This window comes from Haplochromis burtoni, unplaced genomic scaffold (genome assembly GCF_018398535.1).
Source record: "Haplochromis burtoni strain Fernald_Lab_line unplaced genomic scaffold, NCSU_Asbu1 Contig_95, whole genome shotgun sequence".
Taxonomy (NCBI): Eukaryota; Metazoa; Chordata; class Actinopteri; order Cichliformes; family Cichlidae; genus Haplochromis; species Haplochromis burtoni.
In genome coordinates this window covers 1,149,952-1,166,391 of record NW_024582456.1, presented here as the reverse complement: position 1 = coordinate 1,166,391, position 16,440 = coordinate 1,149,952, and the positions used below count along the sequence as shown (strand labels likewise).

At 41.8% G+C, this 16,440-nt stretch overlaps 2 protein-coding genes across 2 annotated transcripts in view; one reads left to right on the top strand and one right to left on the bottom strand.

Moving 5' to 3' along the window:
* LOC102306185 (transmembrane protein 132D) overlaps window positions 1-11,206 on the top strand; it is a 31,603-nt gene extending 20,397 nt beyond the window's left edge. Inside the window, exons 4-9 of the mRNA XM_005926941.3 lie at window positions 2,248-2,440; window positions 4,309-4,452; window positions 7,593-7,798; window positions 8,066-8,330; window positions 8,502-8,693; window positions 8,781-11,206. Coding sequence (XP_005927003.1) covers window positions 2,248-2,440; window positions 4,309-4,452; window positions 7,593-7,798; window positions 8,066-8,330; window positions 8,502-8,693; window positions 8,781-10,094 — 2,314 coding nt within the window. The 3' untranslated portion in view covers window positions 10,095-11,206. The remainder of the gene's footprint in view (window positions 1-2,247; window positions 2,441-4,308; window positions 4,453-7,592; window positions 7,799-8,065; window positions 8,331-8,501; window positions 8,694-8,780) is intronic.
* Window positions 11,207-11,299: 93 nt separating this feature from the next.
* glt1d1 (glycosyltransferase 1 domain containing 1) overlaps window positions 11,300-16,440 on the bottom strand; it is a 33,643-nt gene continuing 28,502 nt past the window's right edge. The window contains exons 9-12 of the mRNA XM_005926937.3: window positions 14,608-14,651; window positions 14,045-14,165; window positions 13,447-13,545; window positions 11,300-11,724 (exon numbers count right to left, since the gene is read on the bottom strand). Of these exons, the coding sequence (XP_005926999.1) occupies window positions 11,578-11,724; window positions 13,447-13,545; window positions 14,045-14,165; window positions 14,608-14,651 (411 nt within the window). The 3' untranslated portion in view covers window positions 11,300-11,577. The remainder of the gene's footprint in view (window positions 11,725-13,446; window positions 13,546-14,044; window positions 14,166-14,607; window positions 14,652-16,440) is intronic.

The window sequence follows — 16,440 nt, the reverse complement described above, 5'->3', positions numbered from 1 at the left end:
AGAGGTCATTTTCATGCTGTGCCTCCACACGAGTCAGACACAGATTTATAACATGGACACACAGATGCAGTGAGACTGATAACGCCCATGTGCTTATGCTTATTGCGTTTTTGTCCAGCAATACATCTTTTCTGCAGCTCCATACAATGCCCGCAAATAAACCCAGGGTACTAACTACAACACGACCATGGCAGAAAATTGAATCCGTGGCTAGGAAGCTCTCTTGCAGCTGTCATCACTGAGAGGCTATTATAAGTTACACAGGCTCATACTTTGTTTTGTATTCAGGATGCCGCTGTCCTCAGACCACCTTTTATTCTACACCCATTTAACGCGACCAGCAACCCGAGGGGAGTGTCAGCAAAGAGAAATTCAGCTCTGTTCTTTTCTAGTTTAGCTTGTGAAGAAGCCTAGAGATGCAAAGCCCACTCCACGGCTAAAAAAAAGGACTGTGTCTTGTCACAAACACTAGGATCACATCGCACTCTGAATTTTTTTTTCTACACTTCTATCCATGGGGCCAAATTCATAACATGTCACTATGAATTTTAAGATGAATATCTCCAAAACTCCAGGCTCAGTCTCAACTGCTTTTACTTCTTCCTCGTACTGAAAAAAGCAAACTCACTTTGAATTTTAAAAAAAATCAACGAATTAATTAATTAAAATAATAGTAATAATAATAATGATGTTAGGTTTTTACTTGATAGTTTAAATAAAAGACTAAATTCATACGACAGGAGTCGCCTCAAGGCATTTTGTGATGTAAATTAGAGAGCCTACAAAAATACAACAATAATACACAGGCTTCAGTTACTATACAGTGCAATAGCTGGAGACTGTGATTCTGCTGTTGTGCCTTGTGAATGAGGAGACAGCTGAAACTAGCATCTATAACTTTATAAATCATGAAGGAACAGAAAAACGCAAAAATCACTGAAAAGACTGAGATTGAAGTTTTTATGCAGACATTCAGGAAATGGATGAAGAACTAAATATGTGAGTCTGTTAGTATGATAACATGCTGATTTTTGTCTGAAGCCTTGCTGTGCTTTGGCCTTTTGGAGCGGAAAGCGTTGCTGTAGACTCACTGTAGGGCCAAGTTCCCTAAAAGGGTTGAAAAAGCATGTAAGCACAATTGCCAAATAGTGCTCATATGTCTGTGTGGGGGTTTTTTTCCTAGTGAAAAAGAGCACAATTTTCTTTATTGTTGTTATTGTTGGCGCTATATAAATAAGAGTGAATTGAATTAAACACAGTTTATTTAAAAATCAAGTGAAAAAAATAGGACATGCTCATTTTCTGTGTTAAATATCAGCGCAATTAGTGCTAGCAATTAGCAGTAGCAATTAGCAATTAGCAGTAAATTGCATGTCGCAAACGTTAGTAAATCTATCAGAGCGCTTGATTTAAAAATTTTCTATTCTGAGAAAGGAAGGGGGTCAGTTGCAAAATTCTCTTAGTTGCCACCTCGTACACATAATATTATCACTGCACTGTCTTTGCAAACACTGACACTACTGTTTTATGCCAAAACCCACTTTGCACTGAGGCAGCGCTTTAGTAAATCTGACCCATAGCATGTAATAGACAAACTACAGAACATATTTACGTCCTATTTCTCACTGCCTTCCCTTTTCTCTTCTCTTTCCCCTCATCTCCAGTCCAGGTCAAGGGTGCCCCTTCAAACCCTTTATTGACCGGCCCTTCAAATTTACCTGTAAAATGGGCCCGCTGGTGGACCCATGGTCAATAAAGGGTTAAGCTTGGGTCTGCCTGAGGTTACTTCCTGTTGAAAGGGAGCTTTTCCTTCCCACCATTGCCTTGGCCCCAGTTTTCAGAGTTTTCTCTCTAACAGGGTCTTTATTTTACAGTATAAAGCACCTTGAGGCACTTGTGTTTGTTTTTTTGTGTTACATACATAAAACTGAATTGAATTGAAAGTGCAGAGTGTGCCTATACATCTTTTTGTTTCTCGGTAACCCTGGTTTTGGATCAGTAAACTTTTGTGCTGTGTTTAATCACTTAACCTCAGATACACAGGTCTCTTTAGAAACATTAAAAGCTACATTATTGCTTGAACCGAAGAGCACTCGAGGCAACATGAAGCTGCGCTAACAAGAGTCTGATTATCTTCGTTTTAACACAAGATGTGTTGTACTGAAATTATAAAGCAGGTGTGATTTCATGTGTATATAATGCATATTTCATCTGTCAAATTAACACAGCTCTTTGCTTACCACTCAGGCTTGAAAGCAGTTTGTTGGAGGTACTTCAAATTGATTTTGAAGTTGAAGAATTGAGCAGCCCTCTCGACAGCCAGGTAATCATATGGAAGCTGGAGCTACCATCCACATCCAAAAACGGAGTCAAGACCGAAGGAGCCATGAGGATCTATACCACTCAGAGAGACTTTGTCAGCCTAGCTCCTCTCGTAATGGTGAGTTAGCTGTCATCCCTCCTGTCACACCTAATCAGAGTAAAACACCAGGATCGATGTTGCCAACAGCAGAGTTTCCAATAATGCTAAGATTGCATCCTTTGAGCGTCGGTGCATGAAAATATCATAAAATGCACTTTGCTCTGATCTGTTCCTGTCTGGTTTGCATACACAGAAGGCTGGATATGCTTTGGACTGTTTAGTAAATGGCTTCTATTTTGAGCAGACTGTGACCTTGTGTTGTTGACTGTCAACTAGCTGATGTCTCCTCTGTGTTGTTCTGCTCTGTTCTAGCGTGCATTATGTGGTCATTCTCTCCTGCTAACAGCTGCTTCATGTGCTTCTATTTTGGTGCCGCAGGCCTCTTTTATTGTGCTACCTCTATTATTAACCCGTGATATAATCTCCTCTACTCAATGAGAAACATTATAGCACATTTAATTGCCGTGCTGAATCTGAGTTATCTGTCACCGGGGCCAGCTCCTAACTAAAACAGTGTTTTGAGAGATAACTTTCACATTTGTTCGACTACATATAATTGAAATATGTAATTTATACAAATAAAAGATAATTGCTATACTTTTAATGAAGGCTTTAGTAAGATTATGCAGGCTATATGCTTCATTTCCATCTTAAAGGTGCTGAAGTGCTCAAAGCTATGTGGAAAAGCTACAGTATCCCGATTTGTAAATTTGACATGGCTCATCTCGCTGGTGGATTAGAAGCTGACCTCAGGCCAAACAGGAGGAGATTTGATGGTTGGCTCAAGGGGACATTAGCGCTGACTGATCACTCTTGGCCTTGCTCCATGAACTTCAGCTAGTGCTGCTGCTCACTACTTCTATAGGAGGGGGGAGGAAAGAAAAAAGCTTCACTGATACTACCTTCACATCAGAGTTTTCAGTTGCACGTTTATTTATTTCTGCCTAATTTAAAGCGGTTTTACTCTCGAGGGGACAAGTTTCCATCTGCTTCATTTTCATACTTGGAGTGGCCAAATGTCTCTTTATATTTGATTTGTTCATTCACAGAACTGCACTGCACTTCAGCTTATAATATTCGATTAATTCAGCTTCATTTAAAGCAGTCTGTTTTCTGTTGTTTTTTCTTTTTTTTCATAGAGAACCACACTTACCCATCTGCTTCATTTTCATGCTTTGATTATCCAAGGATTCCTACAAATAACTATCAATTTATTTTAACAAGGCACCTCACATTTATAGTGTTACGCAAATAGCCTTCATTTGTGGAATAAAGTGCTTTAGAGCTCACCTCTTAGTCACCTACCAGGTACTCAAAGACCAAGGGAAGCTATTGATCAAACAAGGCCTTAACCCAACCAATCTATGCCAAAAGACAATGAGACAAAAGGAGCCAGGAATCGAACCACCAACTCGTCCAGAAGCAGATGAGCGCTCTTATTTCCGTGACATTTATAATTAACAATGCACTGTGCATCGAAGGCAGGCTCTGTGTGTGATAAAGACTATTTTTAGTCCACGTTTCTGGGTATTTTCCCATGTGTGAAGTGATACAGCATCCCTTTGAGGGACATGCCTGTGCAGTAAAAAATCCAAGATTAGCTCTTACTTCTATGTGGTGACCGGGCCATCACCCAGCCTTAACTCTACTCCCCCACTTGCTTCCCAAAGGCGGATTGGCCTTCTTACCTCGCCACTGCTGCTGAGTCGCTGAGTCACGCTTCATCGCCCGTGTCTCCTGTCTACCTCCTTTAACTGCATCCCATGCCACTCTTATTAAAAAAATAAATAAATTAAAAATCTTTGTCACTGTGACAGTAGCACTACCACGTAAACTCTAAAACTGAACTGGAATATGAAACTCATTTCTCTTTGCTCTCTCTGCAGGACACGGAGATTCTGAACACCGCTGTGCTGACGGGAAAGAAGGTGGTGATGCCTGTGAGGACGGTAGCTGTGGAGGAAGATGGAGTAGTCACGGATGTGTCTGATTACACAGACTGTAGCTCCACTGATGAAGACGTTCTCAAGGTAGGATTTGCACGTCCCCCTTATGACTTACTTTACAATGAACAAATTCCCCGTCCCTTTGGTTTTAAATGTTCCAAGAACAATGACAGAACAAAGGATGTGAACTTCAGTGGTATGTCCATCAACAACAATAAAGTGCTTCATATTTGGACCTTGCTTCCCTGTCCTAATGTTGAGAGGCATAAGAAAGTTGAGTAGTTTCTTTGTAATACTCATGGACAAGGTTAGTTTTATGTGTCAAGGGAAGGACAGCTGAACACAAAGACGTTGCTCCAAAGTCACTTTTACTCTCTCCCTCTTTTCCACATGGTAAAACAAACTATTAGTGAGACTTTGACAACATTTCCCATCAATCTCCCCGACAATGAACAGCTACTGTGCTAAATTGCTCACAACATGACCTCTCAATCTACCACTGTGCTTCCATCCCGCGACTTGTCCCTTTTATCCTGTATAAGTGAGCACGACTGACTGCAGAAAAACCGGCTTTGTTTATGGATGAAATTGAAAGTCAGGTGCCTAGCCTTCGAGGTCAAAGGCTCTTGATATATTTACCCAAGATTAAAAAAGAAATAGCCATGCAGTGGGCTCCAGTTCTCTGGCGCAATTGAATTTTGTAAGTTTATCCCACGGAAGCTGTCCCAGCTAATAAATAAATGCACTTGCAGTATGACGAGGTCACGGGCAGTAAGTGTACCTGTATCAAGCACAGATTTGTGCGGGTTATAGAAAAACAGAATTATGTGGAACAGTCAAGAGGACGAATGTGGACTAAAATATTCTTTTTCAACCTTGACTATAGCCATGTTGTATGTTTGCTGACCAGATAGCAGATTCAGTCACAAATATTCCCTTTAATCTTCTTAGTCTAACAGCTTGACTCAGATATATTTTCTCCTCTATTTTTGCCTGAAGATCAAATCTGCTAGTGATAGATGGGGAAGGATTTATCTGGAATTTATAGCTCACGTGACCTGGAAAAAAAACCCCAAACAAAAAAAACAACTCCCTCTTTGGTGGAAGCGATTCCCAAATGTGTAGAAATGATACAGAGAAAAATATGGAAATATCTTAAGGTATGAAGGATTTACATCTGAGCATTTAACATTTTAACATTTTGATCTGGTCAGTTAAGTATCAGAGGGGGTTGTGAATCAGTTTCAGCTGCTTTGGTGCTATGCTGGTGCATTGGATTCTGGGCTCCTCCTGGTGTACAACATTATCCGGCCTCATGTGGTGACGTATGCGGGCAGTTCCTGGAGGACAAAGGAATAGATACTACTAACAAGCCCCCATGCTCGCTTGACCTAAATCCAACAGAACTCCTCTGGGACTTTATGTTTCTGTCCATCCAACACCACCAGATTGCACCTCAGACTGTCCACAACCTCAGTGACATCCTGGTCTAGATCTGGGAGGAGATTCCACAGGGCACCGTCTGCCATGTCAGGAACACGATGTTGTCAAGTATGCATACATGTATGTGGGGGCCACAGAAACTACTGAGTACCATTTTGAGCTGTTGCAATGAAAATTCAGCAAAATGGACTAGACTTCCACATTATTTTTTCACTTTGAGTTTCAGGGTGTCTTTGAATCCAGCTCTTTGTAGGCTGATCATTTTGATTTGCATTTCGTTCCTAACACATTACACAGTCTGTATCAGTATAGATATCCAGCGTGATTTTTGTCCCATTGAGATCTGATGTGTTTTCAAAGTTTTCCTTTATTTTTGAGCACGTGTTATTAACCAGAACTTTTTATTAGGTGATACAGCAGTTTAACCAAAAAATTTACATGATATTACATGATATTTACTTGATATTTTAATTGTGCACATTCAGTAAAACTCTCTATGTGCATGTGCAGAGTTGTGTCACTGAAGCGCGCATTTCAGCATTTTTAATTTCTGCCTGTCTGTAATACTGTACCCAGTGATGAAAGCCAAATCCCATTTTAACATAAATATCTTTGCGATACCGAAAATGGTGAGGGATATTCTTGGACAAAGAATGAGATTATGACTGGAATGAGTTGGCGGATGGCACATTTAAAATGGCATTCCCTTTTAACTTATTCTTCGGAATATTATTTGAACACAGCAGACGGTGGAGGTCCTGGAAAGTGCTCCCCTAACACAGTAGAAAATTAGCAAATTGCCTTAAATCATGGCTGACCAGCTGACTTCCCACACACTGAATTAAATACATGAAGATTCAACACAAGTGCACTGAAAATAAATGAGCCCTTGTCTGTTGTTCTGTTTTTGCATGGAAATTTTTTCCCTGACATCTATTTGAAAGGTTTTGTGCCACTTCTTAGAAATATACTGTTAGGTATAAAAGCAGAAACTACATCCGAGTTAGCAGCAGGGCTGACATGATGAGTGATGGGGTTATTCTAAAGATGTTCCATATCCACGGGATGCAGTTCCGAGATGCAATGATGACACAGGATACTCTAAAAAAAACAACAACTAAAAATTGCACGACCCGGTGACAGCACATCTCGTACGTCTTGGGTCCACACCGCTTCGAGATGTAACTTATATATGTAGTCATCCTTTAGCCATCTGTCAATGTCAGTGTATTTCCTTTTATTCCCCTGGGTGTTTTCAGTCACTAGAGTTCAGTGATTTGTTAATTATTGTATTGGCCAAAGACGACCAAGTGAAACCTCCTGACGTGACGCAAAATGATGTTGAAGCAGCTGCCCAAACTTGCAAAGGTCACCTTTGAAATTCTGTTGTAATGAATGCACTTGGTTGTGAAGGACTGATGCTCAGCGTGGACTACATGATATTTCGATTAACATAAAACTGCAATGCTGCCTCTTCCCAACGCCTCACACCGGTGATCATCACAGTAGTTTATTAAAGCCAGCTGACATTACTGCGGTGACACATCCAGTGCAAAACTGCTTCACGGCTATTTGTTGTTGCAGGAATGGCCGGTGTGTTAAAATGGTGACTTTCATGAGAATACTTGATTATTTTTTGTCATTGGTAGGAAGAATATCGCTTTCATTAGCAAGTTTAATCCTGAGTTTGATGTAGATTGTTTACATAATCATCTTAGACAAAAAATGATAAGATGCTCACGTGCCGGCGGACTGTTTCCATTTTATCTTTACCTCTCCAGGTGTCCGACAGGTGTGACTATGTTTTCGTAAATGGAAAAGAGGTTAAGGGGAAGATAAAGATGACGGTAAACTTCACCTACAGCTACCTGAGTGCTCAGCTCGAACTGAATGTGTGGATGCCCCGGCTTCCTCTCCAGATTGAGGTGTCAGACACAGAGCTGAGCCAGATCAAAAGCTGGAGGGTACCCATCCTCACCTCAAAAAGGTAGGAAACCACTAACAACACAAAATACCTTTGCTTAATTTCTACAGTAGGTGTGATTTCCAGGGGCATTTTTTTTATTCATACAAATTTAAATCATATCTCTCGGAGGATTTAGAGGTTAGATTCCATTATGTAATGCACTGCAATAATTCAGTGTGATCCAATCAAATAAAGAGACAGACAGGGCTGAGTGATTGATATAGAGGTGAAAGCATGTACTGTTTGATAGGCCTGACCTGCCCGTATGTTTTTGTGCTCATGTCCCAGAACTGGCTGGAACAGTGATGAAGATGATCGGAAGGGGAAGGGCTGTATGCTGCAGTTTCAGCATGCCCTTGTGAGGGTGCTAACCCATTTCATGGCAGAGCAAGAAGACCCCCGGGATCCAAAGGCCTATTTCCTGGGGTCTGATTGGCAGGTGGATGTCACAAGGTTGGTTCGATACTTCATGAAGGTGGAGGACACTCGAGTGGCAAGGCTACAGGCAGGAAGAGTGCTGTCGGGGAAAGACTTTGGGACCACTGCCATCCAGGTAATAAACTGGAATACTCTTTGGATTAGTCTTGTGAGCCAGCTCTAACTTGCTGCCTTTTCACAGAGTAACTCTTTTTCTGAATTGAACCGTTTCTGTCTGAGGCAAAGAGTTAAAAATGAGATCAAATCTAAAGCAGCCTAAAAAAGGGACTTTACCTGATTTTGACAGGTGTTTTCTCCACTATCTGATGCCATCTTGGCTAAAACAACTATCAGAGTTGTGGATGACAAAGTGACCATCACAGAGCTGGGGGTTCAGCTGGTTACAGGGCTCTCCATGACATTACAGCTCAGTGCAGGAAGCAACAGGGCCATACTGGCTACCACAACCACACAGGAGGTGCTACAGAGTCCCAAACAGGTAACATCCTTTATCATTTTTTAAATGTAAAGATTTTAGATTCAAAGATCAAAGTACAATCTTTTTACAATGTCTTTGTTCTCTTAGGACGCTTTGGTCAGTGCCTGGATACAATTCAGTGATGGCAATCAGACACCTCTTGACATTTATGATCAATCCTTTTTCCGTGTGACGGTGACCTCTCTAGATCAGGGAGTGGTGTCGGTGCAGGGCACGCCACCAGCTGTGGCGGCAGAAGGAGAGGGCGAGGGAGTCTTGGTCAGAGTAGAGATGTCCATCTGTGAGGCCTGTCAGAAGTCCAAACGCAAAAGCACTTTTGCAGTAGGCAACGGCACCCTCAAGGTCAAATTTCAAGCGAACACTAAGCGATCAGATGGAATATTCGACAGCAGTACTGTTAGCAACAAGGAAACTGACTATGGGAACGATGGGGAAGAAGTGGAGCGTCAGAGGAAGCAGAGAAAGCCATCCCAGGATGCTTCACCACGCATGCCAAACTTAGACAGAGAAGAAAGCGCCATACAGAAGATCACGACCACTATTAAATCTACAGAAAGAACCCTGATAACCAGCGGTAGCCTCGGAGGAGTGGGTAAGACCAGTAATTCAGGAAACCCTGGTAGTCCTACTACTGTGGCTAATGTCAGCCTAATGAGCAGCCCTGGTGAGAACAGCAAAGGATATGGGTCAGACAACATGATAGTGGAGGATATGAGCAGCGTTAGCTTCACCAGCACGGTGAAAGTTCCCAGGAATCTGGTAAATTCCAACAACTTCCCCACCAAGGTGGAGACCCCTGGGCAGGGGACGACAGAAATAGAAGTTGGTGGTGAAGAAGTTTTGGCAAACAGGCCTCTAACAGACTTAGAGATTGGCATGTATGCTTTGTTGGGTGTCTTTTGCCTGGCCATCCTGGTTTTTCTGGTAAACTGTGTCTCATATGTTGTTAAGTTCAGGCACAAGAAACCGCCCTCTCACGGCCAGGAACCCACAGGCCACAGGCACGACTGGGTATGGTTGGGCACAGATGCTGAGCTGGTGATGAGCGTGCCGGGCAGCCCGGTCCAGCAAGACTCCCAAACTACAACCACTGTGATAGACATTGGGCCTGATAAGACTGGCTCTCTTTCCAGGAGGCCCAGTTGTCTGGCCTCCGTCACAGATTCTCCCCTCAGTTGCGTAGGCTCCCTCAGAGGCAAACCGATGCCCACAGAGTCCCTCCACTCGCCCACCAGCAAGAGAAAGAGAGTCCAGTTCACAACCTTCTCCACACTAGAGCGCCAGCATTCACCACATCTCCCACCCAGAGAGAACGGCCATGGCATCCATTGGGTTGGAAAGGAGGACAGCTGTGGGGAGGAACCTCAAGTGCCCATCACAGAGCCTGGGGACCAGTTATAATAGAGAACCTGATCAGACCTCACATGTACAGCAGATGTGGCTTTGATCACCTCAATGCCTTTGTCAACTCTGAAAACTCTCGAGAATTTATGATTTTGGAATTGCCCTCCTCTACATTTCATTACCTATCAAGGCCTTTTACATGTACATGTACTGTATATTATTGTTAATATTGGAGAGTTAGATGTGTGTGATCGTGTTTGAGACGGCCAATTCAGACGGACTCCCTTTTCACACAAAGCCACCAAATATTAAAGCTGCATGTGGATATCTACTTCTAAATTGTTGCACTCACATGCTGATGCATACAGTACAAAGACACCCAGAGAAAGTGTCTCCAAATTGAAAATATATCCTATATCAGCATAATCTGACACTGATTTCAGTAGACATATGGCTTTGATTAAAATAATAAGAACCAAAAGGAGTGTTTTCTATTCTGCAACATAAAAGATGTATTTGTAATTTTAAGTTGGGTTAATTTTCAGTTGCTTTTTTAACATTAAAACAGACTGATCTTCAATATTGCCTATTAATTGATTTTCTATGTTAAGCACCAGCCACTTGAGTTGGTCATCTACTGCAGTTTTTTCTTTGCTTAATTCAGAGATTAAGATTATCTCCATCTGCAGTACTTTACATTCGAAACGTAGCTCAGACCCCTCACAGATTTCTACGTGGATATGTGGACAGCATGAGGTGGGGAGAGCAGCATCGAGACCCAACACAGAAAAAACACATCAGGAAGAAGAAAGACACACAGGAGCTGGGGTGAAGGTCATTTGCAAAGCGACTTGAAGGTGTGCAGCAAGCAGCTTAAACAGTGCTTCCTATATGGGATTTGTCAATTGGCTGTATAGAAGACCATCAACTGAGCAGACAGCTGAAGTAGGCTAGCACTGGGACTCACTGCCATGCTGGGATCGTGGCCGAGCTTGTCTTTGTGGCCTGCCTGAACTAATGCAGTCCTTGATTTGATAGGTTTTTGTTACGGTGCTTACGCTGGTGCAGTACGATATCATAATCAACCTTTGTAACAGCAAACAAAAGGACTTTTGTGCCATTCTATCCTTTAAACAAAGTTATACTGGTTCATTCTCTTTGTGTAACCCAGTTATTTCAGCATAAAAAACAGAAAGGGGTAGCATAACCTGGAAAAATCTTGGACTTCATTTGGAAAAGTCTGATAAAGAGAAACGTGATAATTTTTTAGATCGATAACCATTTAATATGCAGAATGAATAATCACAGTATCCATGCCTTTATCATAATTAAACCATAAATAAGAGTCCATCATAAATGTCATATGTCTTTGGTTTAAAGCACTCTTCATCATAATTTTCAGTCAGGTAGTAGAGATAAAACCGCATTGTTATGCAAACGAGCATAATTATACCTGTGCAACAAAGAGAGACTAGTGTCGCGCTCTTCTTCTCTCCTGCTGAAGCCCCTGAGAAAGTTTACAGATTGCAGTTTAATGTGCTCAGTGCAAAGTGTCCACCAGTCGCTGGTAAGTTTCTCTCTCCTGTTTCACGCCGTGACGCTCTTCCACGTAGAGTTTTCCATTCCTCACCACTCTCTCTCTCAGCTCGTGATCTGACAACAGCCTCTGAGATTGATGCACAAATTCCTGGCAAGGATAAAGGCAAAATTAGTCTCATTCATTGCCAAATGCCACTTGAAGCTTGCCAGTGAAGGTGCCTGGAGATATTTTTTAAAGCATAAACGATAATCCAAAGCACAAGAACAGAACTCAGATAGAAGCCTGTGCACTGATTAGCAAATACTTCAAAAGTGTCTTTACATAGCCAAAGGATGGAGATATTTGTGGCTCTATATCTAAATATGGATGCCCAACAGACCCCCTTTTTCTATCCTAATAGCTGCCACCTCTCATTTGCTTATGTAAAAAGAGAAAAACAAACAAAGTGATACAGTTAGAAAAAAAAGATACTGTAGAACCAGTCGTGTTGGGAACATGGCGAAGAAAAGACAAGGATAAAAGAGACACAGTATAAAAAAAAGGGAGTAATAACACCATGACGTATTCATAGAAATGAGGTCCATCCACTCAGCATTCAGAATCCTAGTTTGCTCATCTGCTGGCCCAGCAGCCTGTCAGAAGCCTCCAACAAAATGAAGTCAAAGTGCCTTGAAGTGTTCTTGCAACATGACAGCCAACATTCACTGCTGCACTGAGCCAATGGGCACACAAAGTTTTAGCCACTGCCAGTCAGCAGGCCATTTTGCTTTACTTCACTTCAAGTGATGTGATTATGTCTGGAGAGGCTCTTGGTGGGAAACAGCTCTTCTGTATGGACATATGAGGGCTATAAATCCTCACAGCAAAAGGATTAAAGCTCAACTTATGAGAGGCGCGCTTATATTCACTTCACTCTTGGTGCAAATTACAGAGCCCGACAGGACAGGCCATTTTTCCTCTTTAAAGCTCGTGAGTGCTTTTGTGTTTACTTTGCTCGACACATTTCTTAATACCCACACTCCTCATGTAATTCCATCTTGAAGAACAAGAAATACTGTCAGTGGAAAGAATAAGGAAAAACTTTAGCGTGCGTGAAAAGTCCTGCACGGGAGCTACTGCAAAGGCGGCTCAAAGACTAGCACTCTCTGCCCGTCGGTCCTGGCCGAGGTCCTTGTTTATCCGGTCCAAGTTGCTGCAACCATCTGTGTGAGCTTCCTACCAGCAGCTCAGTGGAGCACACGTGCAGGGAGGAATTATCCCCACCATTACAACAACATCACGCTACAGCATGATCTTGACAATACAACGCTTAAGCCCTGCCAATTGGCCTTATCCTTTGTTATCTCCCATTGCATTAAACCTCATTGAATATCAGACTGAGCAGTTCTCATGGGGGATTACTTACTTTCCACCTTGCTGCTAATTGTTGCATCACTATGCGGTAGTATAGTATCTTTGTTCTCTCCCTAAAGGGTGCACTTCTTTTGATTCTAATCCAAGCACCTGAGGAAACATAAAATAAAATATAACACAAGGAGGGGCCTTTTGTTATATTTTACCTGCTCAGATTGGACTCGTGATAAAACCACTACAAAGTTTACAAAATGATGTCAAAAGTTTCTGATTAAAACTGTGAGACTTGTTATTTTATCCAGTTATGCAAGGAGAGGACATCAAACCCTCCAGTTGTTCTCAGTCAGTGTGTCGGTACTACTTAATGCGGTTGTGTACTTTTCTGGTCAGCTGAGGTAAAAGGAGTCCCTGTAGCCCTGGCAACAGTTTATCCTCTCTGTAGTCCATAAACACAGTCATTATGTTTATGGACTACAGCGCTTAGCTTAACTGCAGAGCTGGTCAGCCAATATATACCTGAGGAGAAGAATACAGAAGGCCGGTGACCTCATGCTGCACCACAGCTGCGTTTCCTGGAATGTTTCTAGCCAGCACAGGTACCCCGAGATCAATGGCCTGGTGAAGACAGAAAGCATAAGTCAAAGGCAAAAGTTTCTTGTTTATCCTGTCATTGTTAAGAAGCAGTCACTCGAGCATTTCGGATGGTGTACAGTGCCGCCATTCTGTGCTTCGGTTCACTTAAAGAATTAACAATCTGTGCAAGCTAATACCTTGTTAAGTGAAACATGCTAACAAACTAATAACACTTTAAGCCTACTGTGGATTGTCTTAATTGCCTGTGTTTAAAAAAGATTAAGAGGATTTGCTCACTCAAGAATGGGAAGATTGGAGTCAAGCAATTAATTTGGGTAATTGTCCCAGAAGTGTCCAGATAGCATTGTAGCTGAACAACAAATAGTGCAGAAGATTCACGTGGTTTAGATTAAAAAGCAAAAGCTCCTCTGTAAGATGCCTTGATAGATCAAACTACCATTACCAAACTGTTATTCTTGTCAATGTTGGAACATCGTGCTGCCCTGCCGTCCAATTACCCACCATCCTCAAAGATGTTTACCTCCAAGATGGCTGCTGACATGCCCTCTGAAATAGAGCTGTTGACCACAGCGAAGCACCTTTTCATGGCAGCATGAAGCTCCTGTTGGCACCTCTCCTGGGCCAAGAACACCCCTGCTGTTCTGTAAAAGCAGTGGAAAAACTCAGTTCTGTGTGACTCAGGGCTCACAGAGGCGTGAATGATGCTGAACAGCAGTGACAAGCTCAGGCAAGGAAACACAGCTGCACTGTTTGTGACATGAACGGAGCATCCAGGTAAAGTCTTAAGCAGAGAGGGCAGCTTCCTGCCGCAAAAATCTCTGTTGTGGTGAAGCCCTGTGGCGAAAAACTGAAAGATCGGCGGAGACTTGAGTGTGGGAGGACAGATAATAAAAAGAGGACCTTGGCGCTCAGCTCTATTTTGCATTCTGTTCACATTATGTTACGATACATGTGAGCTGCGTTTGTTTTTCAATGCACCGCATGAAAGAAGCACAAAGGCAGGCAAGTCTGAAAAGATGGAACATCACAGCAATTAAACAGACAAAACTGACGGTTTGAACACAAAGAAAGCTGAAGGCCTACCTTTTAACAACTGTTTCTACTTCAGCAGAAAGAACGGGATCAATCTGAAAAACAAGAGGCAAAACAAAAATGACCGAAACATGTGCAACAAAATTTCTGTTTTTCTTTTTTATTAAGGATACCTGCAATATCCTAATTACTGGGATATAAAATATCGAATGACACAATTAAGAACTTCTAACAGGAGAAAATCATTCTCAGGAAAATCCTGCATTTTCAGAGATTGGGGTCAGGGTGGGCAATCTGATTAATTGCAATGTGGGATTTATGTGCATTAGCCTGTCCACAGAAAAGTCAAAGCATAGCAATGTGGGTCAAAGATGCTACTAAGCAAGCTGCTACATTTTTCTCATTTTATTTTATAGCTCACAAAATGCCTTCATGAAATTATTTTTTAAGATGTATTAAAAAAGAAATGCAGTTTTGCATCCTGGAGCGATCTGGGATTCTGCAGGAACTATAAAATGAGCAGGGGTCGGATCAAGATGATGAAGATACTGGCAAAAATACACGGTTTAAGCCCAACCGGCGCTGTCTTATAGTGAGCCCAAAAACAAACAAACAACAAAGCTACGTCATATGGCGAAAGCTTCACTGTTCCTGTTCATTCTAATAAATCTGTCATATCTTTACTGATGTTTGAGAGAGATATAATTAGATTTCATTTTTGCTCTCAGCAAATAAATAAGGTGAAAGCCTGCTATCGTTACGGGAGATAACGTTCCCTTTTTGGAATTGTCCAGATTTATTTTACTCTGTAATTTACAGCCCATTTACAGAGAAGTCAGATGTGTCATCGCTGACAAACTGACCTGAATTTTCCTCTTAATCACAGCCACAGCGCTTATTACTTGAATGAAGTAGCGATACTGATTTCTGTGATGTCAAGACAGCCTGAGCGAGGGATGTCTCATTCCACCTCCTCTTCGCATTTTTTAGATCTTTTTCCTTCACTTCGTTTAATCTGTTCAACACTGTTCCACAAAAAATATATAATCCTTAAATTAACACAGCTGAAATCTGGCTGTCACACGAAAACATTTTTAGTATAAAATTAATATCTTTCCATTTCTTGAACAAACATGCCTGTGATTCAGACGTGTCACGATGAATCACATGTTTCTGCTTCGACTGAACCGTTTCATCAAACAGCAGCAGCAGCAAAGCCTCGTGAAAAAAGCAAGAAGCGGCAGTAAGACGGTGCATACAAGCCCGTGGCCATGCCTAATTGAGTTGGTTCTGTGCAAAGCTAAAGCAGAACGTACCTTTTGCCTGAGACCACTGTTTGAAAGAAAGAACAGATGCTAAAGTACTGTACATTGATGCCGTATCAAAGTCGGGTGGGGGGGAGAAGAGAAGATGAAGACATGCAAACAGAAAACAATGGGTGAGAGAAAAACAAAGAACCGAGGCTGCTGCTGTTCTCTGGGATATGACAAGAATTTTAACATAAAACTGCAACCTGATATTTTTTTTAAAAGAAAAAAAATTTAACATAAATGAATAAAAAAACTCTAATTTGATTGTGTGACTGACTAGTTGATTGATGCACGAGGTTATTCACGACAGGGTTTGAGAGTTCAATTGCTATTTTCCACTTATTTATTTGCACTGTTTGACATGAAGACACACAGCTTGTACCTGAGCACTTAATGTTTTCAGGGAGACACACAGCACAGAAACATGATTACATGTGACAGGGTGGCAAAACCTGTAACTTGTGCCCCCCGTACACGTGCAGATACATATTATGAGGATTAAAATGAGTTTGCTCCACTCCCACACAGGTCATTAGTAAAAGGCAAGGAATGTCAAGCAGGTAATGCCAACCCC